The 24,959-nt window shown below is 42.3% G+C and overlaps 4 protein-coding genes across 9 annotated transcripts; all 4 read right to left on the reverse strand.

The window, feature by feature from the left end:
* Positions 1–392: 392 nt before the first annotated feature.
* Positions 393–6,257, reverse strand: LOC105907184 (G protein pathway suppressor 2). 3 transcript variants are annotated; one of them, XM_012835467.3, is made up of 11 exons: positions 6,066–6,257; positions 5,765–5,882; positions 5,522–5,631; positions 5,119–5,231; positions 4,775–4,854; positions 4,598–4,677; positions 4,060–4,234; positions 3,243–3,326; positions 2,959–3,035; positions 2,189–2,284; positions 393–1,563 (listed from the first exon to the last, which is right to left on the reverse strand). In XM_012835467.3, exons 2-11 carry the CDS (start codon positions 5,856–5,858, stop codon positions 1,471–1,473), a joined length of 1,002 nt encoding a protein of 333 aa, XP_012690921.1. In that variant the 5' UTR covers positions 5,859–5,882; positions 6,066–6,257; the 3' UTR covers positions 393–1,470. The 3 variants fall into 3 exon arrangements, with proteins under 3 accessions (XP_012690921.1, XP_031440887.1, XP_012690922.1); XM_031585027.2 differs by having other exon boundaries at positions 3,243–3,317; positions 6,066–6,256; XM_012835468.3 differs by lacking the exon at positions 2,189–2,284 and having other exon boundaries at positions 6,066–6,255.
* Positions 6,258–10,651: 4,394 nt separating this feature from the next.
* LOC105907195 lies at positions 10,652–14,932 on the reverse strand. The gene is made up of 19 exons (XM_031585063.1): positions 14,804–14,932; positions 14,640–14,698; positions 14,477–14,561; positions 14,283–14,410; positions 14,043–14,183; positions 13,886–13,963; positions 13,619–13,789; positions 13,317–13,413; positions 13,019–13,242; positions 12,773–12,929; positions 12,474–12,682; positions 12,271–12,388; positions 11,987–12,192; positions 11,787–11,904; positions 11,544–11,713; positions 11,365–11,462; positions 11,019–11,251; positions 10,793–10,943; positions 10,652–10,697 (listed from the first exon to the last, which is right to left on the reverse strand). The coding sequence occupies exons 3-19, from the start codon at positions 14,502–14,504 to the stop codon at positions 10,670–10,672; spliced, it is 2,355 nt and encodes a 784-aa protein (XP_031440923.1). The 5' UTR covers positions 14,505–14,561; positions 14,640–14,698; positions 14,804–14,932; the 3' UTR covers positions 10,652–10,669.
* On the reverse strand, positions 11,077–24,748 carry LOC105907158. 3 transcript variants are annotated; one of them, XM_031585064.2, is made up of 19 exons: positions 24,618–24,748; positions 24,456–24,514; positions 24,295–24,378; positions 24,101–24,228; positions 23,861–24,001; positions 23,712–23,789; positions 23,445–23,615; positions 23,143–23,239; positions 22,841–23,061; positions 22,598–22,754; positions 22,294–22,502; positions 22,091–22,208; positions 21,809–22,014; positions 21,609–21,726; positions 21,366–21,535; positions 21,190–21,287; positions 20,947–21,074; positions 20,750–20,864; positions 20,621–20,666 (listed from the first exon to the last, which is right to left on the reverse strand). In XM_031585064.2, the coding sequence occupies exons 1-18, from the start codon at positions 24,638–24,640 to the stop codon at positions 20,779–20,781; spliced, it is 2,292 nt and encodes a 763-aa protein (XP_031440924.1). In that variant the 5' UTR covers positions 24,641–24,748; the 3' UTR covers positions 20,621–20,666; positions 20,750–20,778. The 3 variants fall into 3 exon arrangements, 2 of the variants coding, with proteins under 2 accessions (XP_031440925.1, XP_031440924.1); XM_031585065.2 differs by lacking the exons at positions 20,621–20,666; positions 20,750–20,864 and adding an exon at positions 11,077–11,123 and having other exon boundaries at positions 20,977–21,048; XR_004165669.2 differs by lacking the exon at positions 20,621–20,666 and having other exon boundaries at positions 20,947–21,048.
* LOC105907133 lies at positions 15,756–18,041 on the reverse strand. 2 transcript variants are annotated; one of them, XM_031585066.2, is made up of 9 exons: positions 17,891–18,041; positions 17,741–17,796; positions 17,422–17,621; positions 17,215–17,332; positions 16,862–17,031; positions 16,623–16,720; positions 16,356–16,486; positions 16,036–16,146; positions 15,756–15,858 (listed from the first exon to the last, which is right to left on the reverse strand). In XM_031585066.2, the coding sequence occupies exons 1-9, from the start codon at positions 17,911–17,913 to the stop codon at positions 15,770–15,772; spliced, it is 996 nt and encodes a 331-aa protein (XP_031440926.1). In that variant the 5' UTR covers positions 17,914–18,041; the 3' UTR covers positions 15,756–15,769. The 2 variants fall into 2 exon arrangements, with proteins under 2 accessions (XP_031440926.1, XP_031440927.1); XM_031585067.2 differs by having other exon boundaries at positions 15,980–16,146.
* Positions 24,749–24,959: the final 211 nt, after the last annotated feature.

The following is a 24,959-nucleotide window of genomic DNA, read 5'->3' on the forward strand; positions in this document are numbered from 1 at the left end:
TTCTGTCCGGGCTCAAAGTCCTCAAAGCCGCTATCTTCTTTTGTCCTCAAGACACCGGAGACCCTTAGACAGTCGCTGCCAACCTGACACAGCAGGTGTAGCCACAGCTCACATTGAGATAGCACCATGTGCCACTTACTCCAGACACAACACTGTCCTTCCGTTTTTAGCTGATGACTAAAACAAAACATACAACTGTTACATTCTGAATGAACACATGAAATGCAATTGGTATTTAAATAGGAACAGGTAATATTCCCCATGACGACACATTGCTACATTATTTATTTAGTTAGTTTACTACTATCAGAGACTGTCTAAAGATAAGCCAACAAGCCAAGCCACATGGCACAGAGGAACTGTTGGTATTGAGAGGGAAAAAAGAACAGATGTTTGATTTCAAAATTTGCGTTTATTTGTTGTAGTGTAAAAGGTCACAGCGTGTTTGACAATAGGAACTACAACATATTTTTGGTTTAACATCTTGAGAATTTTTTCTTTCTGTTCTGCTGTTGTAACAACTGAAATAAAAATAAAATGTTGAACAAGACGCACAGCACAGAGAGACGAGCAAGTTTGTCAGACTCCCGCGGAGCAGCATCTCAGTCAAGCTAGCCAGGGCATACTTGATGGTCAGTGACATTCTCATGGTAAAGCTACACGCAATGAAGCATTGAACAGATCCCAGAACAATATTTCCCATTTCTACAGGGCTGGCTAACAAAGCAGAGCACATCTGACAGAAATCTCAAGAGATCTGCTCATCCTGGCCTAAACTACTACAATGCTCCCTTTACCACAAATGGAGGATTATTAAGCCTCGTTAGTGCTTGATTATGAAGTAATCATCTACCAGACATCTGTGCAGCACAGCATTTGAAAGTATTGTTCTGGGGACGAATGGCGTATACTGCTAATGCATTAATACTAATCTAAAGACAAGAACAGGTAGCCCATGCACTGCATGCCTCTCTCAACCACTCACTGACGTAGCCGTTCTACCAGTGATGAAAGTTGACACACATCCCATCCAGGATTGGACACCAGCGGCAGGGGATACTAAGACGTAGTAGGACCAGCACACATTCACTATCAGATAGAAGGACAGACTGAAGCTATCAGTCTCTTTACAACATAAGTGATTAAAGAACTAAAACATGGCAAACTCTCCTATCAGGGGGATTAAAAAAAAACAACTAAGGAGAGGAAGGCAGACATTAATACCAATTACAGTCAAAATTAAAATGGGGTCTTGGGTTTAAACTTTATTCTTTACATTTCAGAGCACAAAAAAAAAAAGAATGCAGTTGTTGCCATACATTTTGAAATCTGGTGTTCCTTACAATTTCCCAAGGTATGACAATTTGTAATGTCCAACCGTCATCATGGCAATGGGTGAGTCTCTTGAGTTAGATCATGACCATGGATCTCGGAAAGAAAGAATGTTCAGTTGGAAGAGAGAACCCCCGGTCACTTGCTATGGTGATAGAATCTCTGACCAGGCTGGGTGTGAGAGAACAGAGTATGGCGGGGGGCCGACTGGGCTGTGGCTGGAAAGGAAGCCTGATGGGAAAACAAAGGACTCCCAATATTAATACACATACAAATAGAAAACCACATACATTACAGAAACAGAACCCAATGTTCACTGTGATGCAGAACACTTAAAGCATACCAACATAAGCATAATCGTTGCTGGGTTTACAGTGACAGGAAACCATAGCAAAGGATTTGTATAAAGCCTTTACAATGTTACCTGGCTGTATAATAAAGAAATAAACCACACTCTCAAGCCTATACTCTTTCTTACTAATTTATTGGGAGCATATTGAGATGGACGTGTTTCGGAAGTGGAGCCGTTTTTTTATATGGTCCCAATAAATTACTAAGGAAGAGTATATGCTTGAGAATGCTGTTATTTTCTTTATTATCAAAGTCATTCTTAACTCGCACCCAAAGCCAGTTTAATTGGAGTTGAGCACGCCTGCTTTCCTTGCTAGTCTGCCTGGCTGTAGGAAAAACCTCAAAACTTCTTAATGTGTTTTAAGATGTGTGCACATTTGCAAATCCTTGAAAAGGTAGGGGATGGGGTTGAAAAGGAAATGGAAAGATTTGGTAAATGAAAAGACAGTAACAGGGAGAGGAGGGGGGTTTGGTGGTGGTGGTGGTGGGGTGGGTCAGGGATCACCTTGGCACTGGGGATCTGGACAGCCATGGAGGGAGTGGGCAGGAGGCCAGCGGCACTGACATGGAGGGCCTGGGGGGGAATGGATCTCAGGGTGCCCTGCAACAACACACAAGGCCTGGGTCGTGCGTCTACAACAGGGGTGGGGGTGGAGGTGGGTGGGAGGGGATGGACTGACCAGAGGGGGAAAAGCCCAGGTTTGGAAAATAGGCCAGTCTTTTTGTTTTACGCCAATACTGTTGAATTAACAACATTCTTCATTCAGAGGTTGAATGGTACTGGTAGAAATTGTCTGGTAAGTAATGGTCGACATGGCAGTGAAGTCCATTCAGCTATGGGTTGATCTGAGTTAAATTACTTAAAATATGCATTACAAACCCTCAAAAGAATATGTTTGTGCATACAAACATGGCTCACCATAAAGAGAATACAAAATGAAGAAAATGCATCACTTTAATTGCTTTTTCTTAATACGTATAGCATTTTATTATTCCTGATCTCACAACGATCAGAAACATATAAAACTCTTGGTTTCTCGCTTGAATATGAGAGGCCCACATATAAGGTATGTAATCTTTCATGAAGAGAACTTTGTTCTTCAATCCTCATCAAAACCAACGGAATCAGAACCGTACCTTTGCATGTTACTAGATGCAACTCTTACCTTACCTGTCTTAGCATCATTAATCAGCTGATGCATGCACACAAAATGCTCTGAACAGGCAGGCTCACACCACACCACACCATCACCTTTTTCGGCATAATGGACTTACCGAGTCAGTAAAGCCAGACTGCTGATTGGCATGTTCCAACTGCTTTTGAAGGGGGATTCCAGCAGTTGGTATGAAGCCTTTTCAAAAAAGCAGTTTCCAAGGAGTAAGGAATTGGTTGTATGGTCACAACTCATGTATCAAACATAACCAAGAAGGTCAAGTTGAAGAAATACTTCAGTATACAGTAACTAATTCTACAGTATTAATATAATACATATATCATAATAATATATATTCATTTAAAAAACACCCCAAAAATGATGATTGTGATGAGTGAAGCAGACCTGGCTGAGAGGGGAAGTGACTGTGAACAGCGAAGCCCTGTGGTTGGTGGGGCAGATACTGCATGGTCTGGAATGCTGAAGCCCCTAAGAGGAAGGTCAAGGGGCAAAGGGGAGAGAAAGGAAGGAAACATGCTAATCAGCTCATGGTCAAATACCACAACACCCAGAGACTGTACGGGGGGTATTCCAAGTACATGGTTTAGTGACAAACCTGGGTGAGTTAATTCAGCAAGTGCTAAACCTCCTAAGAGAAGAGCCCTATGGCTTCATTCTCCTAGCAAAACAAAGTCATAAGACTATATTCTATTAGGTTTACCACTTACTCTCAGTTAATTTACTCCGGTTTAAAATGAAAGCACATATTTGGAAACACCCCCTGCAATACTGCGCACAACTGGATGGACACACTGATGATGAATCCAAGCAGCTGTTCTCACAAAAACATTCCACCAGTGCACATTTACTCTTCTCGCTGTAACAGACACATCAGCTTATGGGTTCTGCTTATCCCTTTTTAAATATACACACATTGATATACAACAAGCAGCCTTTTTAATCCTCCTCCTACCTAAATATCTTTCTAAATAAACTGCTCATACACTAGCTTATAGAACACTAAGTAACACATACCATTTTATTTCAGAAGATTTAATGGCCATGAATGATGAATTCCAACTAGAAACAAAATATTCCATCCCACAGCCTCAATGATTCCGTTCCAAATCGTACACTACTTTTATGAGATTCAAACACTGCGGATACTTTTCATACTATAATAAAAGTCTTGATCCCTCAGTTTTACTCCCTCACACCTCACCTCTGATCTGGGAGCTGCTGGCAAAGCTGATGGGCACTGAGGAGCCAGCGGCGTAGCTGGAGGGGTGCTGGGCGGTGGTCACCGAGTACGGCTCGTGCACTGACTGTCCAGCCGTGAACTGACCGTGCTCACTGGGGCCTGCACTGAAGCCAGACTGGCCAGGGAAGGCACGACCCTGTATGCGAAGAACATGCAGTCATTACCATAGACATATATAGATGTCTATATATGTCTATGGTCCTTACATTCTGACGTGAGATGCAGCAGCCTGACATTTGCAATCTGGTCAATCTTAAAAAGACTTAATATAGATACATAACACTGCGGACGGACCTGAGCAGAAATGTTGTCTACCTTAATGAGACTGCTGCATAAACGTCATCCAAGGAACTGTTAAACTGAATTTCGATCCTTACTAAGTGATCTACATGAATTAAAACGACATATTTACATGTAATAATTTACACCGTATGCTACACCAAGTCTGAAAGAACTGCTTTTGGTTATTTTATTGTAACTGGATGGAAAGCAGACTTACGGGAATGACAGGACTCTGAAACAGCTGCTTGCTACGGTCACTAAGGAGCCCTCCAGAGCGACTGTGACCGACAGAACTACCTACAAGTGCAGAAAAAGAGATGAGAAGATGAACTGGCAGACATACATGGTGAAAAGGGCCATGAAAATGAAAACGAGTCAAACACTCATAGTTCACCTTGCATGCTGAGCAGATGTTGGCTAGAATGCATGGGCATGCTGGACTGATAGCTGGCCGAGGTCAAGGTCGTGATGTCACTGTAGGAGAGAGTGACACGTGGGAAATCAAGATCCAGGAATGAAAACAATTCACATAGACTACATGATAGCCTTAGTTCTGTGTTATTACAATAGGTTAATGGGTTAATTACTAATTAACCCATTTTGCTTGTGTTCTCCTTGTGTAAACACTGATATCAAACTTGAATTGATCAATGACATAGCAAACAATTGCTAAAGCATGTGATTAAACAAATGCAGCCATTTTCCACTGTAGTAAATGCATTCAACCAGGCGCTGTACCTGTGCTCTTTCCTACGTCGCTTCTCTTCCTCATGCAGGACCTTTTTCAGCTGCAGGAAGAGTTGGTGCTTCTCCTCCTGAAGCCCCTGCAACTTATCCCCCATCTTCTGAACCTGATGGCCAGGGAGCCCAGACGTGAAGATGACAATTGGCATAAGCAATAATAATTCAGACTGCGTGGGTTAGTAATAGCAGTAATAAATGGCGATGGTAATGACAATTGTCCAATGTTAATGCTGAAAATGTTATGACGACACACCTCAACAATTCAGAACCTACCAACCTGTTGATGTATAAGTTCAGATCGAAACCTCCACATAGGAAACGTATGTAATTCCAACAAATCACGTAAAAGCAATGACACTGGCTACTGACAGCGGTGAATTTATCAAAACCCACCAACCTGTTCTTTTGTCTCTTCCAAAGACATACGTTCCTCAATCTCTTTAGACCTCTTCCTTTCTTCTTCCTCCTTCATTTTCTGTTCCATCATCTTGTCGACCTCTTCCTCCTCTAAAATTGTCAGATATCATTTGGTTACAGGATGATGTAGCTAGTAGCCTATAATTCTTGCCGTGGGGTTTAACCCACCAGCAAACAATGCCCTAACAATATTGGACACACTGCCCAAGATCTAACGTTATACCTTGTCTCTTTCGATCTCTTTCCCTCATAATGTGCTTGTGGAGGGCTCTGGCCATTGCATTGGACAGCTTTGGTCTTTCCAACAGAGCGGGCATCGTGACGGGTAGTGGGGGTGCCAGCTAGGAAAAGGATGCAGGTTATTTGTTGTTTGCGTAAACCTTATGACAAATTACCCATCAGAGACATAAGTGGTTTGGCTAATATTAAATGACTGCATATAGATATTAACGTCCAAATGTTGGCTAGCTGTCTAGCTAGCTATGTTAGCTTGAGTGCAGAGAGTTTAAAAACGGATAACCTACTTTTGTATTCTTGTGAATCCTTCCAAAAGAGAAACCGCTTGTGGGTTATGATGTGCTGTTATTTGTCTGTTGGCTTTTTCTCGTAAAGTAAGGGGTTTAAAATAGTTTTTACTAAGATGTATACATCACCCTCAATGAGTGTTTGTAATATTACAAATACTTCCGAGGGCACAGTTCATTTAGGTAGTTTCCTTTAGCGCAAGGCTCCATGGGAGTTGTGGTTCATTAAGTAGCGCTGTCGTTCTAGCCATAGACATAGTATACTATAGTATACTATGTCTATGGTTCTAGCCTCTCGCGTTTTAGGAGATAGACTGCCTAGTTCCTACAGAATATAAATCCGTTTTTTTTTTCGGTTTTCGTTTTGGGAAAAGATCAGCTGGAAGTACGCATGCATGATTACCAATTATTCATCCAGCCCACTGTAGGCCTACAATTTGACATATTGTAGCGAAATCATGGAGTCAGGTGTATCTTTGGCTTTCTTGGCATTTTTTTAAACGCAAAAAGCCTGGAGTGGGCATATATACGCAGACATATCAGACTAACCTGGGGTCGACAAAAACGTTAAAACATCTCAGACTAATATCATCTTTAGTGTAGGCTAACTAGGAATGGATATTAAGAAAATTCAATATCAAATTCAATATCAAAAAAACATTTTTGCAATTCCTGGAATTTCTAAGTCATATTGTTGGCATAGCCTGTTTAAAATATAAGCCGCAAAAACAGGAAGAAAAAGTTCATAGTCCACTAGAAGGCTTTCAAGGTGAAAAACTGACTTTGACAGTTAAAGTAGGGTGACCAGAATTCTCCGGTTTCCGGGGACAGTCCCCGTTTTTCTTTTACAAAGATTAAAACATTACACTGTTTTGGAGGTGTTTAGCCTACGTGTCTGAACTGAAAATGTCCCCGGATTTTGTCTCAGAAATATGGTCACCTTATTGAACTGGTGGCATCCCCACAGCATGATGCTGCAATGCTTCACAGTGGGAGTGGGGATGGTGCGTTTGTGGTGATGTGCAGTGTTTGGTCGCCGCAAAACATAGCGTCTTGTCTGATGGCCAAAAAGCTCCACTTTGGTCTCATCAGACCACAGAACTTTCTTCCACTTGACCAAGGAGTCTCCCACATGCCTTTTGGCGAACTCTAGTCGATATTTAATATGGCTCTCTTTCTATAAATCTTTGATTGGTGAAGAACATGGGCAACAGTTGTTGTATGTAGTCTCTCCCATCTCAGCTGCTGAAGCTTGTAACTCCTTCAGAGTAGTCATAGGTGGCCCCTCTCACTAGTCTCCTTCTTGCACGGTCACTCAGTTTGTGAGGACGGCCTGCTCTAAGGAAATTTACACATGTGCCATATTCCTTCCATTTCTTGATGATGGATTTAACAGAACTCCAGGGGATGTTTAGTGCCTTGGACATTTTTTTAACTGTTAAAGACGTATGCTACGCACTGGTAACATCTATACAAAATGTACGGGTTGGTGAAAATTACTGAAGAAGTATAAATGAGTGAAGAAAAAGCAAGTGGCAAAACGGTGGGCTGTTTTGTTTGTAACTCACCAGAGAACCACCCAAAAAACGCTGAGCAAAAGGCCAGCAGACCGCCAGCTCTGCCTCCAGTGGGCTGACAGTTGTCCACTGGCTTCTGGCTATCAGGGTGACTCCACATTGCTAACTAAAACTACACGTAAACATTAACATAAGTGGAGAAACAGCAAAGTGATAGAGTCTAAATTAGCATGCCAAACTTGAAGAACGGACCAGAGTTTATTCCAGTGTGGAGACCCCCTCTAAGTGTGTTGCTCAGAGAATGACCTACCTGATTGCACATGTATCAAATTTACCCAACACCTGTAGTGGAACTGTGAGGTGTTACAGTATGTCTGTATTCAACATTTATTACAACATGCAACTTTGGCATTGGGACAAATCATAATGTTGGTAAACAAACGTCTTGGTGCTACTACTTCCGGGTGGATAACTGTCTTCCGCTGCTGAGCGGATGTAACAAAAGTGGCTTTCTCATAGCACATCTATTCTTCATCCTTCTGAGTAAAGCAGTTTGCTTAGTTACCCTATTAAGGAACTGCCAATAGAAAGAAAAATAAAGATGAACAAAGCAGTTTGCCAAGAAGTGTACAACTGTTTGACTGCTTCATGTGCACTTATGAACATAATCTTTTTCACATGGCACAAGAGAGATACTGTACTATTCAGTCAACAGCCTTAGCTGTAGCCGGTGGCCTCCCCATAGTGGTGAAGCAAACATACTCTCAAAATCACCGTTATCAAGCTCATAAGCAGTTCTAACATGCTTGCACACATCTCGATGCCACATTAAACATCTATGAGAATGAACAGTTCAACATTAGAATGAGAAAGTGGCAACCATAATCTCTAGAATTAGGAACTCAACGTAACTTGGCACTAACATAGCCAAGCATGAATGGCTCCTTAGCACAGAACTACATTGTAAAGTTATATTTAACAGAAATGCATTAATTCATCTAAACATGAACTTTCATGAAGTTATGCCTTTTAAAATATTTGGTCATCTTATGCGGCATCGTGGCAGTAAAGTTAAACTCTGTTAAAAAATAACTTAATTAACTTTAAAAAATAACTTAATTGGTGACCATGGTGCCGCCGCGAGTGGGGGCCTGTCTTGGTGGCTCTCCTGCGGGTGGACTATGGCCTGGTGGCCTGGATCGCGTACTGCCTCGCCGGCTGACCCAAGTGCCTGGGACTGCGGGCCGACCTGTCGAATGTGCTGGTGAGCAGCACCGGCGCCCTCCAGGGAACTCAATCGTTCTCCATCGCCGGCTGCATCGGGGAAGACAGTGAGACGGAGTGCAGAGCTCTGGTGGAGAGTTTTGTGGGGCGGTGTGGCACCGATCGCCTCCAGCTCAGCGTCGGAGAGACCAAGGAGCTTGTGGTGGACTACCGGCGGAGCGGGAGGAGGAGACCCCCAACTCCTAACTGGATGGTCTGGAGATTTTTATTTTGTTGCTTGTTTGATTCCTATTCATATTCTTATTTTTGTTGTATGTCTGATTCCTATTCACTTCCCTGCACTCAAAGCACATTGTATGTATGTCATTTTAATTTTATTTATGTTATTTTATTTTTTATTTATTGTCTGATTTTGATTTATGTTTGATATATACGTTAATGCCCTTTTTTTAGGTTGTATAGCCTTTTTCACTCTGGCAGGGGGACTGCCAATGGAAACTAGCCTTTTGGCTACAATTGGGTGCATTTACATCTTAATGTTCATGAATGTACACTGTCCCTCATCAAATAAAGCAGGGGTTTTCAACCGGGGGTCCGTGGCCCCCAGGTGGTCCTTGACGGCATTGCAGGGGGTCCGTGACATGAGCCTATGTTGATCAGTTCACCATTGAATTTTTTTATTTTTATAAATCCGCTTCGATAATTCAACACATTTCAAAATATCGAAGAAATCACACTGACAAGTGCTACAGGCGGAATTTGTGCACGGGGGGGAGGGGGCGTGGCGATGGCGGTTAATTATCTACCCTGATAAATGCACATATTTAAGTGTTATAGGCAGAATATCTGTGCAGGGGGAGGGGGCGTGGCGGTGGCTAGCGATGTACCCTGATCATTTCACATATTTAAGTGTTATAGGCAGAATATCTGTGCGGGGGGAGAGGGCTTGGCGGCGGCGGTTAGGCACATCAGTGGGCCGCAAATTACTTTAGTCAGAATGGTTGTCCCTGGGACAAAACCAGTTGAAAACCCCTGATGTAGGAGATAAAGTTGACGCTCTGACCACTCCCATTAGATTTCAAAGTGTATTTTGCATCGATCATAACGCAAAACATCAAATCCAGTGATGAGTGTGCAGGAATTCATGCAGCTACTAACATAGCACCAAAGAGCTTACCTACATTGTTACCACAGCAACCCATGCAGATAGGTTAGTGATGTCTGGACACACAAATCCAATCTGATCACTTGCAGAGAAGACTGCAGACAGACCAGTGTTAAAAGATCAGATTTTTGAAACAAATCCAATTTGCAAACCTCCATCTCTGCAGTGTCTTGTTACTTTTATATATCATGACCCAGAGCTACATGTTTGTCATGCAGTAAAATCAATTCAGGCAATTTTATTGTCCCCCATTTTGGTTTGTTTGTCAACATACTTCCAGGCACAATGTAGAGAAAACACTGAAACCAAGGCTTGCTACAAAGACTGGACCTGATCACTTGCAATATTAATGTGGACTGTCAATCAAGAAGATTGGATTCTGATTAGATATGCAAAAATAGATATTGTGAACCTAGCCTATAGGCCTAATGTAGATTCATGTAGCCAGTCTAATTAGTATTTGACCAAACTTATTTTATGTCCAAAATCTTAAATGTTATCAGGTGTGACATTTCAAATAAAGCAAAACAATTCAACCAACTCTTGGGAACACCAATTAATATTGCTGTAAGCAGAGATCAGGGGGCCAAGCAGCCTAGCAGACATGGAAACTTGGGCATTTATCATTTAATAGGATTGTTGCCCATTTGAATGCAAAGAGAAACACACTAAAACCAGGATAAGGAAAACTTGTTTATTTAAGCCAAATAAAATGTTCCTTTAAACCTGTAAAGGCAGCAAAAGAAAGTAGTTAGATATGATTAATCAGTCAATACAGATCTTAACACATTAGTGGTAGAGATGGATCTAATCCCACTCACTTCGACGGCTGCACAACCGTTTTACGCTCAGCTCCATAGCTCCAGCTGAACACTTGCACATATTTAGCCGGCCTCTGGGTGCTGGGGCTCTTCGTGGCAAGAGAAGTTAGGGCAGTTGGGGTTGTCGTGGTGGTCTCCACTTTGGGTGGCACTGCAAAAAACACTTATGCAATAAGGGGAGAAAAAAAAAGTAACTGCATACAAACTGTATGACAATGTTCCATACCAGTGACGGGAGTCTTCAGTGGCATCTCGATCAGTGGTTTCTTGATCAGTGGCTTCTCGATCAGTGGTTTCTTGACCAGCGGTATCTCGAGCAGTGGCTTCTCGAGCAGTGGCTTCTCGAGCAGTGGCTTCTCGATCTGAAGTGTACCCAAGCCAGGGGTCTGAGATTGGAACGTCCGCTCACCAAACAGTTGGTCAATCGCATAAATTGGATAGATGCACCTTACAATCACTCTGGGGGTGGGAGGACCGAAACAAAATTACACACACACCTCCCCGTGTTCCATTTATATCCAGTCATGTTACACATTGGAAGGCTGCACAAACGCTGCAAATGAATGCATTACCTGTATGGTGAATCTCTAGTAATGACTGGTTTCTCTTCAGGGGTGAAACTCTCCTCAAATGTGATCTCATTCTCATAGATCACATCATCTTTAGTGATCTGTGGGCAAGTTTTACCATTTAGGATTCTAGTACAGTACAAGTCTGTTGTCAACACGCAAATTCAAGAAATGCAGTATACCTGGACCCTTGTTCCACAGCTGTTCAGTGCAAATTCATACAGAACCCTTGTCTCGTCAACTTCCTTGGGTTTGCAGGTCTTATCCAGCAGAGAAGTTTGGGATGGAAAAGCATCAGGCTTAGCTTTACTGAGGTCACACACCACGGTCATGATGCCATCAGGGGAACATACTGGAGAGAAAGACACCCGTCAGCCAATTTTCTTCCAGGAAATAAGCCACATATGTTTGGGCTGCCCATTTACCTAGGAGCGCGGTAGTGGCGAATTGGCAGGTCTTCGCAGAAGATTGAACAACTTCCAGAGACTTGGCATCCCTGATGAGGATTTCAAATGTGGCCAAAAACTGCTCCAGAGACACAGCCTAAACATGAAAGGACAGGAAAGATTGAATACGTGTTCTAGCAAAGTCCCCATACCTCAACTGGTAGAGCAAGGTGCCTCACCTCATACATGTAACCAAGTGTGAAGAGGGGAACATCCAGGGTCAGACTCTGGTTGTCATTGGTCATGATGTATCCACGAGTATCAGCCAGCTCCTGGGTGAGGGGAAACGGACCAACACCAGCTTCCCACAGATGGTCAAATTCCTGGTGGTCAATCCTGAACTTGATGCCATCTTCCATACAGAGGCCATTGAAATATGGTGGGTCTATTGAACAGAAAATCACAAGTTTAACATCTATTCAAAGTGAGAATTTTGAATACTTCAGTCAGTTTGAATACTTACAGACATCCATGATTTGAGCAACTACAGTGGCCAAGTAGAAGTAGTACTCCTCCTGAGGCCAGATGCAAAGTGTGTAGTTGATGTTCAGAGAGTACTCTCGGACTCCTTCCACAAAATACTGGCAAGAACAATTTAATCAGTACAAATCTTGCAACACTAACAGCTGTTGATTTCCAGTGCTAAAGAAAACCAAACAGACTCACCAGTTTAGAGACTATGGGGTCTTCAAATGGGACGAGAACAGTGTAAGCATAGGTATCGTTGTCATGGGGCACCTTGGAAACCTGATACCCATTCTGTGTAGCATCTGGCACAGTCATGACCATTCCGTTGAGACTCACAGAAACCAGTTCCACATCAAAGGGGAAGTTGCCCACATACACAGTGAAGACTCGATCCTCAAGAACAGTTACTGCAAGAGAGAGAATGTAAAAATAAGTCTGTGGCCTGGCAAGTTAGAGCAAAATGGAAAGAGGTTTAATTCAATCAAATGCAAACTCACGATCGATTGTGAAAAGCGTATGGCACAGGACCGGAGTAGCCATATATGTATGCTGGCAGAGTCGGTTTTCAAGGGTACCATTATCCGTTGTGAAGATATGCTCATAATGGAGAGTCACAGAATAGAATTCATGGTATGTGTTGTCCATCACAAAAGTCTGGACAGGGGAGGGAAAAATCAATAAGGAAAAAAAATATATGAAAAAGCAAAAATAAAAATACCCTTTAAGAAGCAGCCAATACTCACCTTCCTGGTTCCTCCCTCAGCAGCATATGGGATAGAGACCTCTACAATTTCTGGGCCAACATCAACAGTGTAGCCCCTTTCTTCAATCATTTGGGGGTCCAAGCGCTTACCATTCACATCAAAGTCAACCTGTTTGCTTCTAAATCCAGAGAGGTCAGACACCAGGGGAACCATCACAGTAGGAGTCTTCCATATGAGGGCACCCTCATGAAATTCATGATCATCTTAAAAGGACAAGAGCAGAAGTCATCAGCAAAAGCTTTTGGAGAGAAATAAAACACAGCCACAAACCACTCACCCAGTGTACATGCTGCAACCAGGTCCACCATCATGGTAGTCAACCTCTGTCGCAGAAACACAGCTGGACGGATCACTTCAACAGCAAGCCCACTCACCTAAAGATAGATGGGCAGTCAACTCCTGTTGAAATACCACCATTACATACTGAAACTAAAAGGGCACTGGGAGTGCAGACTTCCGCCAAGGCCAAATGCTACTCTTTTGTGCAGTGTTGAGGGAAGGGGGGAGTGTTTTCAAAATCCTGCTGACAAACCACTCAAATAGCACAGAAAACCTCCTTGAACAGGCAGGGTATTTTACCATGCCAATTGTAGAGTGCTGCTGCCCATATGCAGTTCGGAAAACGACCCGGCCCGGGGTAACAGCAAGAAAGTATCCCAGGTCCTCAGCCTCATGTACAGACATGACAACAGGTTCCTCCCCCTGCCTCAAGAACATGATTTGCCAGGCTGATGTGGCAGCCTCTTGGGCCTGTAAATCAAAGTTTGTTTTTTATTCATTCATTAAGGACACTGAAGTAGTCTGATTTTGACCCAAAACAAGCGTAAGGCTAGTCAGTACGTTTACCATAGGAAGGGCAGACGCCAACTCAACATCTGTGAGGGTGTGAGTGTGAGGACACGGCAAGTCAGTCTGTACAGATACCTGGAACAAAAGGCCTCAATTTCAATGGGTTGTGAAGATGCAGATGCTTTCTGTGTCCAGAGTCTCAGCAAAGTCATACCTCCATGTAGTTCTTTTCACAGGTAACCTCTCGGTGAGACCAAATATGAGAAGGAGAACATGTCTTTGTGATGTTATGAACAACCTCCTCATCATTATCAATCATGATAAGGTGGAAGTTGAAGGTAAAGATCAGGTCGTCCTAGGGTTGTAAAAGTAGTACGCATGTTAAAGGAGTGAAAAAGGGAAAACAGAAAGGTAGTAAAAGGCAGTGGGTGAGGGTGGGGCAGGGAACCTATACCTCATTTTGAGTGTAGCAGGAGAAGTAAGAGGCTTGAAGGACCGCATGTGCTAGCATTGGGTAAACACTATACGAGTAGCCACACTGAGCCCCACCATCCGTGGTGATTGGAAACTGCCCATTAGCTCCTACGAGAACAAACAAAAGTTACACAAGTTTGTGGACAAATAGAACTTAAGACCCAAAGAACATACCTATTGCTTTTGAAGCAAGGTTCAACATCACCAGACATGGGCACAAAGATCCTCAGATGATCGTCCTGACATTTAGTGTCAAACACTGAAATAAAACCCAACAGGTCAGTATGGATCGCCTAGTAATTAAAACAGCTACTCAGAAGACAAAATAATAACTTACCATCTACATTGCCAGCACACTTAAAGTTGGTCAAGATCACCGTAAGAATTACACCCACTCTGTAAAGGTAAAAATAATAATAAAGAAACACAGAAATATTAAACTCGGTCCACATGTGGAATTCTGAAACCAGAGAACAAGCTACACTAAAGTCAATCACTGACCCAACATATGGTCCCATAGCCACAGATCAGATGAAGTGTCTAATACGAGCTTTACAAAAACAAAACCCAACTGCTCTGACTACAACTTCTTATGGAGTCCTAACTCCAAAAGCTGTGGATGTGTTGGCATTGCCCCTCTACTTGCTTTTATATTCCTTCTGATTCATACGGGTTGGTTTTACTTCCACTTGCCATTCATTAAAACCAATTAGACACATTTATGGGGCTCAGCTGATAGTACTTGATTCCAATTAGATCAGTGATTGGTTCTTCAGTGTAGCTTCCATAAGGAAAATAGATGGCTTTGTGCATGCTTTGATGTTGTAGATATTGCATTAAGTTTGTAGAACCATGTCTGAACTTTAGCACTGGGGTTCTACTCTAACGATATCTCTTAGAATTATTCTTATCTCTTTAGAACTAACAGTCGTATCCTGTTCTGACACATCTGAGTGTTTCCATCAACTACCCAATGCTCCTGATTAGCTAAATTAAGTGTTCCCAGGTAATCTTGAAACACCTAATTTGGGTTCTGATTCAGATGGACAAAAAAAGGGATTAGTTCAATAAGGTGTGGTGAAACAGAGGCTGAAAGAAATAATGGTAAGCTTTGGTGTCAGAGGTCCTTGAAGTATCTCTCAAAGCAAAGAATATGTTGTATTTCAATGAGCAATGAGTTTTGCCCCACTCACACCCACCCAATACCCACTTAAATAAAATAAAAGAATGTATTGTCTTATTCCAGACATTTACAGCATGTACAGAAGGGTTGTAATTTAGGAGACCAAAGTGACATATACACATTATTCAATACTGTGTTCCCATGCAGGATACTATCAGTATCTGCTGGTTTATACCACGGAAATCAGTAATGAATCAACACATTTCAGTTCATATGGACTTACGATCCATTGTGATTCATTTTCAAATAATAAATAATTTGAGAAAATTGTTGATTGAATTTGTTTATTTCAAACAGAACATAGTCATTGCGGCAGCAAATAATATGCCCAGAGTAGAGACGATCACCAGAACCGGCACATAGACTGAAGCACCTGAGGAGCAACACACAACAAGTTAATGACCATAATATTTGTGAGGGAGATGAACTGAAAGGCATGTAGCCTAATACCTCAAAGATAATATTACTCAGGAAGCATATGATTAATTGCTCACCGAGTCCCAGCCCAAACCTCATTAGCAGCACTTGGAATGTGCCGTATTCTCCTCACCTTCGGGTTCTGCGGCGACATCATCCTGCATGAGCTGCTGTGCCTGTGGGACTGCAGCCTTGGCCCTCACAATGCCAATGAAATCACTGCCAACAGCCTTAAACCTGCTTCCTGTTCTCATGTGTGTGGAAGTGTGAGTGTGTAGGTGTGAGCGAGTGAAAGAGTATGTGAGAGAAAAAGAAAGGAGAGAGAGAGAGAACGAGAGAGATGATTATCCATGAATTGACAGGACAGAGAGGCAGCCAACATTTTCTGTTTTGACATAAAGTATGTGCTCCAATAGAACATGTTGCCCTTCAGTCTTTCATACCACAGCTTACGTTTTCTAGTCTTGCCTTGCCGCATCTCAACGATGGAGCCCCTGCCAGGTGTCAGAAGGCTGTTGCGCGGTATGCTGTCCACAGGAAGAATGGAGATGGCCGTAGCACGGTAATGGCAACGAACAGTCAGCCTGTAAATCACAGGAGCTTTAAGGTCAAGAACACGAACAACTAGTACCTTAGTAGTGTTAGCTAAAGTTCGTGTTCTTGTGTGTCAGAGACAGTTATAATACTGCCAAATAGCATAGCATTTTCGAATTGTTTTACCTGAAGTCAGAGTCTCTGGTGATGATGGGTTGTCTGGCTGGGGAAAGCTCTTGCAGTAAAACAACCTCATTCTCATAGGTCACATAGTTTGCATCAATCTGAACAATTAAAAACAAAAATAACAATGATCAAAAGAGTTTGTAGAGGTGGGTTCTCAGCCTTTGTTATGTATGTGTGTAAGTGGAGTTAAGTGCCTGTGTGCAGCCATTATTCAGTGCATTTAAGTTTCAGGAACACACCCTGCTCTTAGTCCCACAGGTGTCCACTGTGAAGACGAAGAGCATCCGATTGTTGTCCGTCTCCTCTGGTCGACACCTGCTATCCAGGAGGGAGGTCCTGTTGGGGTCCATCTGAGGTAGGACCATGGCTGTGCTCGTCACTACACTGACCACTCCCTCAGGGTCACACACTGCGGGGGCAACAGAAAAAGCTTGGGTTGGTTGAGAACATTAAAAAACAATAATACCTTGTGCTTATTCACATGTGAAATAAACAATATTCTTTTAAAAAAAAATCTCCATCCCCTTCAAAATGATAACCAAATGCATTCTTCAAACCTGATTACAGGTGTCACTTTGATAAAGAAATGTACCTATGAGTTCATGGGTTTTGAAGAGACATCGCTGAACTTTAGTCACTGAAATATTCAAGGTCTCAGTGTCTCTGAAGATTACTTCAAAACTCCCATAGAAGTGCTTGAGGTTGATGTCCTGGTGCACAGTGATTAAACCAGTAAAACATTAAGCAAGATGGGTAAATCATAGCCAATTAATTGGAAATTTGAAATCTCGCTCAGTACCTCGTATCTGTAACCAACAGAAAATAACGGGACCTCCAGGGTCATGTGCTGAGCGATGTTTCGCATGATATAACCGCGAATCATGGCCATTCGCTGCGTCAGGGGAAGGCTGCCAATCTCCCACTGGACGTCCATTCCCGAATGTTCCATGGAGAATAACATACTTGCCTCCTTGCATTCTGCGGTCACCTTAAGAGGGACTCGATAAGAGAAAAATAGATACGGACTATAACAGTTTGCCACAAAAAAAAGTGTAAAAAATTAGAGCTGGTAAGTGACTGTCAAACATTAGTTTGTCAACGTTTGTTTCGACTCTTACCCTGCGTTTGGTTTGCTTCACTATATTTGCTTAGCAATAAAAGGATAGCGAAATATCTGGAGGAGAAAGCGTTCCATTAGCAAAGGTTAATTAGGCTGCGCCGCCTTACCCAAAGTTATCTTAAATAATTTCTCAAAATCACAGACTCACCTTAGCAAACTGCTAATCGTCATTGTATCCAATATTTATTTTCGTCTAATATCATGTAATCCAACTTGTGTTTTCGTCTAATATAAAGTCTTAAAGTCACTACAACAGGAACGACTCGTGTTGTAACATCTAGTTAAAAAATTAATATCCGCATGACTTTGAAGTAAAAGAGGTTCATGCGTCCTTCAGCGACCAATGACAGGCTAGAGCAAGCCTTTGCAGATAATCAAGACTTGATAGACGTATTCCGCGTTTGAACTATGTTGCGGGATGATGTTCCCTTTGGCATAAACCGGAAAATGATGCCATGATTACCACGTTGACATCTCATTGAATACTCATTTGTTAAACATGCATGTGTTAAGTAAAACTGTGTTTAGAAGAGAGAAAATTCTTACAACTCGAAGGAAATGCCCCCATATCATTTAAAGTGCAAGGTCACCTCCAGCTCTGAGCCTAATTCTGAGCCCACTGCATGGTTTTGAAAAAACAAAAGGTGGGCAGGAGGTTTGGGGTGGAGTGGGGCTTAGGAGGGGGTCTGTAAACTCCTGTGAATGATTTCGATCATCAGGTGGAAATGAGTGATGTGAAATTAGTGATTTCATGACGTGATATCTACCAAATGGTTGTAGATACATCAGAATCGGCCTTGCTAGGTCCAGGATTATTTTAAACAGTAGATGGCGTGTTGAGCTTTTTTTTAACTCCTAAAATGCCGATTTTGATAGAAGTGGAAATGTTGTCTATAGTAACTCCAGAATTGATATGCCTCACCAGTTCAGTCATATAATTTAAATGACAGCTTAAAAAACACTCTTTTAGGGTGCCCTACCTCTTTAATATTGATTCAGCAACCAATACAATATGAGACACTGTTTCGTCATGAGGTATTTATTACGTAAGCAATGTTTTTATTTTTAGATTCATTTTTGGGCTTTAATCGATAGTCTTAGTGAAGAGTGGGACAGGAAATGAGAGGGAGAAGACGCGGGGAGTGGACAGGAGAAATGACATCAGGCCAGAATCGAACCTGTGTCCTCCACAGGTATCAAGCCTGAATGTGGTCGGGGCTACTGGTTGCGCCACAGTGCCCCCCTACGTAAGCAATGTTAATCTCATAGTTGATAAATATCACACTCATTATAAGAAAACATTGTAATTATATTACAGGTGTTAATTCTATTAACCAGATGAAATACAGATGTGGCCAAGACCGCCAGGTGTTTGTTTTGTTCTCCGTGACTTCACTCAAGTTACCTCAGGACTCCGGAGTTGCATATAAGTACATTTATTAAACAACAACAACAAGCTCGTTGGGCTCACCAACGTCCCTGCAAGTCGGAGAGAAGCACGGGCCCCAGCTTACTCCCAGACTGCAGCAGACGAGAGAGAAGCAATATTAAACACATCGCACAAGGTTTATAGAGATAGAAGTTTATCTAATGCTGACACCATAAATGTTTAACATCTCAGTCATTCTAGGTCCATGATTGAGCTTCTTGTCTTCCAAGGATGTCTTCTTCCCAGGGTCGAGAAAGCACATTTTGTCAGCACTGAGTTCACCCAAATATGCTCTTGCACGTATGCAGACTAACTGGCACCTAATAATCTAAGTTACACACACACACACAGAAAAGCCATGTTCCTGCTTACACATGATTCATACAAGGTATATATTAATACAAGGCACTTGATTAATATATTCTGAAGTCATTAACAGTGTTTTGAAATTATCTCCATCAGGGGGGGTTGTTCATAGGAGGGAGGGCATCTGGGCAGGAGGAGTTCAAACAAATAAAGGAGAACCTGAATCCTCACAGAAGCCATTTTAATGCTAATGATTCTGGTTTCAGCCATTTGCTCTGATAAGGAACATGGGTTACAGAATAAGATACCAAAATAATGTATGCACTTGTTTCATGTAGGAGATAAAGTTTGGACACTGACCACTCCCATTAGATTTCAAAGCGTATTTTGCATCGATCATAACGCAAAACATCAAATCCAGTGATGAGTGTGCAGGAATTCATGCAGCTACTAACATAGCACCAAAGAGCTTACCTACATTGTTACCACAGCAACCCATGCAGATAGGTTAGTGATGTCTGGACACACAAATCCAATCTGATCACTTGCAAAGAAGACTGCAGACAGACCAGTGTTAAAAGATCAGATTTTTTAAACAAATCCAATTTGCAAACCTCCATCTCTGCAGTGTCTTGTTACTTTTATATATCATGACCCAGAGCTACATGTTTGTCATGCGGTAAAGTCAATTCAGACAATTTTATTGTCCCCCATTTTGGTTTGTTTGTCAACATTACTTCCAGGCACAATGTAGAGAAAACACTGAAACCAAGGCTTGCTACAAAGACTGGACCTGATCACTTGCAATATTAATGTGGACTGTCAATCAAGAAGATTGGATTCTGATTAGATATGCAAAAATAGATATTGTGAACCTAGCCTATAGGCCTAATGTAGATTCATGTAGCCAGTCTAATTAGTATTTGACCAAACTTATTTTATGTCCAAAATCTTAAATGTTATCAGGTGTGACATTTCAAATAAAGCAAAACAATTCAACCAACTCTTGGGAACACCAATTAATATTGCTGTAAGCAGAGATCAGGGGGCCAAGCAGCCTAGCAGACATGGAAACTTGGGCATTCATCATTTAATAGGATTGTTGCCCATTTGAATGCAAAGAGAAACACACTAAAACCAGAATAAGAAAAACTTGTTTAATTAAGTCACATAAAATGTTCCTTCAAACCTGCAAAAAAAGAAAGTAGTTAGATAAGGTCTGTATTGACTAATTAACACATTAGTGGTAGAGATGGATCTAATCCCACCCACTTCAAGACGGCTGCACAACCGTTTTACGCTCAGCTCCAGCTGAACAATGGCACATATTTAGCCGGCCTCTGGGTTGAAGTTGGGGCAGTTGTGATTGTCTCCACTTTGGGTGGCACTGCAAAAAACACTTTTGAAATAAGGGGAGGGGAAGCAAGAAAATGCATACAAACTGTATGACAATGTAATTAGTTCCATACCAGTGACAGGAGTCTTCAGTGGGTTCTCGATCTGAAGTGTACCCAAGCCAGGGGTCTGAGATTGGAACGTCCGCTCAGCAAACAGTCGGCCAACCACATGAACTGGATAGATGCACCTTAGAATAACTCTGGGGTGGGAGGACCGAAACAAAAAACACACACACACAACTCCCTGTGTTCCATTTATATCCAGTCATGTTACACATTGGAAGGCTGCACAAACGCTGCAAATTAATGCATTACCTGTATGGTGAATCTCTTGTAATGACCGGTTTCTCTTCAGGGGTGAAACTCTCCTCAAATGTGATCTCATTCTCATAGATCACAAGATCTTTAGTGATCTGCGGGCAAGTTTTACCATTTAGGATTCTAGTACAGTACAAGTCTGTTACCACGCGAATTCAAGAAATGCAGTATACCTGGACCCTTGTTCCACAGCTGTTCAGTGCAAATTCATACAGAACCCTTGTCCCGTCAACTTCCTTGGGTTTGCAGGTCGTATCCAGCAGAGAAGTTTGGGATGGAAAAGCATCAGGCTTGGCTTTAGAGAGGTCACACACCACGGTCACGATGCCATCAGGGGAACATACTGGAGAGAAAGACACCCGTCAGCCAATTTACTTCCAGGAAATAAGCCACATATGTTTGGGCTGCCCATTTACCTAGGAGCGCGGTAGTGGCAAATTGGCAGGTCTTCGCAGAAGATTGAACAACTTCCAGAGACTTGGCATCCCTGATGAGGATTTCAAATGTGGCCAAAAACTGCTCCAGAGACACAGCCTAAACATGAAAGGACAGGAAAGATTGAATACGTGTTCTAGCAAAGTCCCCATACCTCAACTGGTAGAGCAAGGTGCCTCACCTCATACATGTAACCAAGTGTGAAGAGGGGAACATCCAGGGTCAGACTCTGGTTGTCATTGTTCATGATGTATCCACGAGTATCAGCCAGCTCCTGGGTGAGGGGAAACGGACCAACACCAGCTTCCCACAGATGGTCAAATTCCTGGTGGTCAATCCTGAACTTGATGCCATCTTCCATACAGAGGCCATTGAAATATGGTGGGTCTATTGAACAGAAAATCACAAATTTAACATCTATTCAAAGTGAGAAAAAAAAAAAAAAAAAAGTTTGAATACTTACAGACATCCATGATTTGAGCAACTACAGTGGCCAAGTAGAAGTAGTACTCCTCCTGAGGCAAGATGCGAAGTGTGTAGTTGATGTTCAGAGAATACTCTCGGACTCCTTCCACAAAATACTGGCAAGAACACTTTAATCAGTACAAATCTTGCAACACTAACAGCTGTTGATTTCCAGTGCTAAAGAAAACCAAACAGACTCACCAGTTTAGAGACTATAGGGTCTTCAAATGGGACAAGAACAGTGTAAGCATAGGTATCATTGTCGTGGGTCACCTTGGAAACCTGATACCCATTCTGTGTAGCATCTGGCACAGTCATGACCATTCCGTTGAGACTCACAGAAACCAGTTCCACATCAAAGGGGAAGTTGCCCACATACACAGTGAAGACTCGATCCTCAAGAACAGTTACTGCAAGAGAGAGAATGTAAAAATAAGTCTGTGGCCTGGCAAGTTAGAGCAGAATGGAAAGAGGTTTAATTAAATTCAATCAAATGCAAACTCACGATCGATTGTGAAAGGCGTATGGCACAGGACCGGAGTAGCCATATATGTATGCTGGCAGAGTCTGTTTTCAAGGGTACCATTATCCGTTGTGAAGATATGCTCATAATGGAGTGTCACAGAATAGAATTCATGGTATGTGTTGTCCATCACAAAAGTCTGGACAGGGGAGGGAAAAATCAATAAGGAAAAAATATATGAAAAAGCATAAATAAAACATCCTTTAAGAAGCAGCCAATACTCACCTTCCTGGTTCCTCCCTCAGCAGCATATGGGATGGTGACCTCTACAATTTCTGGGCCAACATCAACAGTGTAGCCCCTTTCTTCAATCATTTGGGGGTCCAAGCGCTTACCATTCACATCAAAGTCAACCTGTTTGCTTCTAAATCCAGAGAGGTCAGACACCAGGGGAACCATCACAGTAGGAGTCTTCCATATGAGGGCACACTCATGAAATTCATGATCTTAAAAGGACAAGAGCAGAAGTCATCAGCAAAAGCTTTTGGAGAGAAATAAAAGTAACACAACAGCCACAAACCACTCACCCAGTGTACATGCTGCAACCAGGTCCACCATCATGGTAGTCAACCTCTGTCGCAGAAACAAAGCTGGACGGATCACTTCAACAGCAAGCCCACTCACCTAAAGATAGATGGGCAGTCAACTCCTGTTGAAATACCACCATTACATACTGAAACTAAAAGGGCACTGGGAGTGCAGACTTCCGCCAAGGCCAAATGCTACTCTTTTGTGCAGTGTTGACGGAAGGGGGTAGTGTTTTCAAAATTCTGCTGACAAACCACTCAAATAGCACAGAAAACCTCCTTGAACAGGCAGGGTATTTTACCATGTCAATTGTAGAGTGCTGCTGCCCATATGCAGTTCGGAAAACGACCCGGCCTGGGGTAACAGCAAGAAAGTATCCCAGGTCCTCAGCCTCATGTACAGACATGACAACAGGTTCCTCCCCCTGCCTCAAGAACATGACTTGCCAGGCTGATGTGGCAGCCTCTTGGGCCTGTAAATCAAAGTTTGTTTTTTATTCATTCATTAAGGACACTGAAGTGGTCTGATTTTGACCCAAAAAAAGCGTAAGGCTAGTCTGTACGTTTACCATAGGAAGGGCAGACGCCAACTCAACATCTGTGAGGGTGTGAGTGTGAGGACACGGCAAGTCAGTCTGTACAGATACCTGGAACACAATTTCAATGGGTTGTGAAGATGCAGATGCTTTCTGTGTCCAGAGTCTCAGCAAAGTCATACCTCCATGTAGTTCTTTTCACAAGTAACCTCTCGGTGAGACCATGTATGAGAAGGAGAACATGTCTTTGTGATGTTATGAACAACCTCCTCATCATTATCAATCATGATAAGGTGGAAGTTGAAGGTAAAGATCAGGTCGTCCTAGGGTTGTAAAAGTAGTACGCATGTTAAAGGAGTGAAAAAGGGAAAACAAAAAGGTAGTAAAAGGCGGTGGGTGAGGGTGGGGCAGGGAACCTATACCTCATTTTGAGTGTAGCAGGAGAAGTAAGAGGCTTGAAGGACCGCATGTGCTAGCATTGGGTAAACACTATACGAGTAGCCACACTGAGCCCCACCATCCGTGGTGATTGGAAACTGCCCATTAGCTCCTACGAGAACAAACAAAAGTTACACAAGTTTGTGGACAAATAGAACTTAAGACCCAAAGAACATACCTATTGCTTTGAAGCAAGGTTCAACATCACCAGACAGGGGCACAAAGATCCTCAGATGATCATCCTGACATTTAGTGTCAAACACTGAAATAAAACCAACAGGTCAGTATGGATCGCCTAGTAATTAAAACAGCTACTCAGAAGACAAAATAATAACTTACCATCTACATTGCCAGCACACTTAAAGTTGGTCAAGATCACCGTAAGAATTACACCCACTCTGTAAAGGTAAAAATAATAAAGAAACACAGAAAAATTTAAAACTCACAAGATTGTGGACTGCTGAAACCAGAGATCAAGCTACACTAAAGTCAATCACTGACCCAACATATGGCCCCACAGCCATGGCCACTGATCAGATGAAGTGTCTAATACGAGCTTTAAAAAAAAAAACCAACTGCTCTGACTACAACTTCTTCATGGAGTCCTGACTACAAAAGCTGTGGATGTGTTGGCATTGCCCCTCCATTTGCTTTTATATTCCTTCTGTTTTATACGGGTTGGTTTTACTTCACTTGTCATTCATTAAAACCAATTAGACACATTTATTGGGCTCAGCTGATAGTACTTGATTCCAATTAGAACAGTGATTGGTTCTTCAGTGTAGCTCGCATTAGGAAAATAGTTGCAAAAGCATGCTTTGATGTTGTAGATATTGCATTAAG

This window comes from Clupea harengus, chromosome 18, assembly GCF_900700415.2.
Source record: "Clupea harengus chromosome 18, Ch_v2.0.2, whole genome shotgun sequence".
NCBI classification, from domain to species: domain Eukaryota; kingdom Metazoa; phylum Chordata; class Actinopteri; order Clupeiformes; family Clupeidae; genus Clupea; species Clupea harengus.

What these genes read in the sequence shown, in the direction of transcription:
- LOC105907133 (XM_031585066.2), bottom strand. Translation starts at nt 17,913, where the DNA reads ATGACGATTAGCAGTTTGCTAAG. An exon ending in ACGATTAGCAGTTTGCTAAG is followed by an intron (nt 17,797 to 17,890) that starts GTGAGTCTGTGA and finishes TTTCTCCTCCAG; the next exon opens with ATATTTCGCTATCCTTTTAT. An exon ending in TGTCGCCGCAGAACCCGAAG is followed by an intron (nt 15,859 to 16,035) that starts GTGAGGAGAATA and finishes GTTGCTCCTCAG; the next exon opens with GTGCTTCAGTCTATGTGCCG.
- LOC105907195 (XM_031585063.1), bottom strand. Translation starts at nt 14,504, where the DNA reads ATGTTGAACCTTGCTTCAAAAGCAATAG. An exon ending in GTGAAAAGAACTACATGGAG is followed by an intron (nt 13,964 to 14,042) that starts GTATGACTTTGC and finishes CTTTTGTTCCAG; the next exon opens with GTATCTGTACAGACTGACTT. An exon ending in AGCACTCTACAATTGGCATG is followed by an intron (nt 13,414 to 13,618) that starts GTAAAATACCCT and finishes ATCTATCTTTAG; the next exon opens with GTGAGTGGGCTTGCTGTTGA.
- LOC105907184 (XM_012835467.3), bottom strand. Translation starts at nt 5,858, where the DNA reads ATGCCCGCTCTGTTGGAAAGACCAAAGCTGTCCAATGCAATGGCCAGA. An exon ending in TGGAAGAGACAAAAGAACAG is followed by an intron (nt 5,232 to 5,521) that starts GTTGGTGGGTTT and finishes CCTGGCCATCAG; the next exon opens with GTTCAGAAGATGGGGGATAA. An exon ending in ACATCTGCTCAGCATGCAAG is followed by an intron (nt 4,678 to 4,774) that starts GTGAACTATGAG and finishes CTGCACTTGTAG; the next exon opens with GTAGTTCTGTCGGTCACAGT.
- LOC105907158 (XM_031585064.2), bottom strand. Translation starts at nt 24,640, where the DNA reads ATGGCTGTGGGGCCATATGTTGG. An exon ending in TGGCGTCTGCCCTTCCTATG is followed by an intron (nt 23,616 to 23,711) that starts GTAAACGTACAG and finishes TTTGATTTACAG; the next exon opens with GCCCAAGAGGCTGCCACATC. An exon ending in ACAAGAGATTCACCATACAG is followed by an intron (nt 21,075 to 21,189) that starts GTAATGCATTAA and finishes CTCCCACCCCAG; the next exon opens with AGTTATTCTAAGGTGCATCT.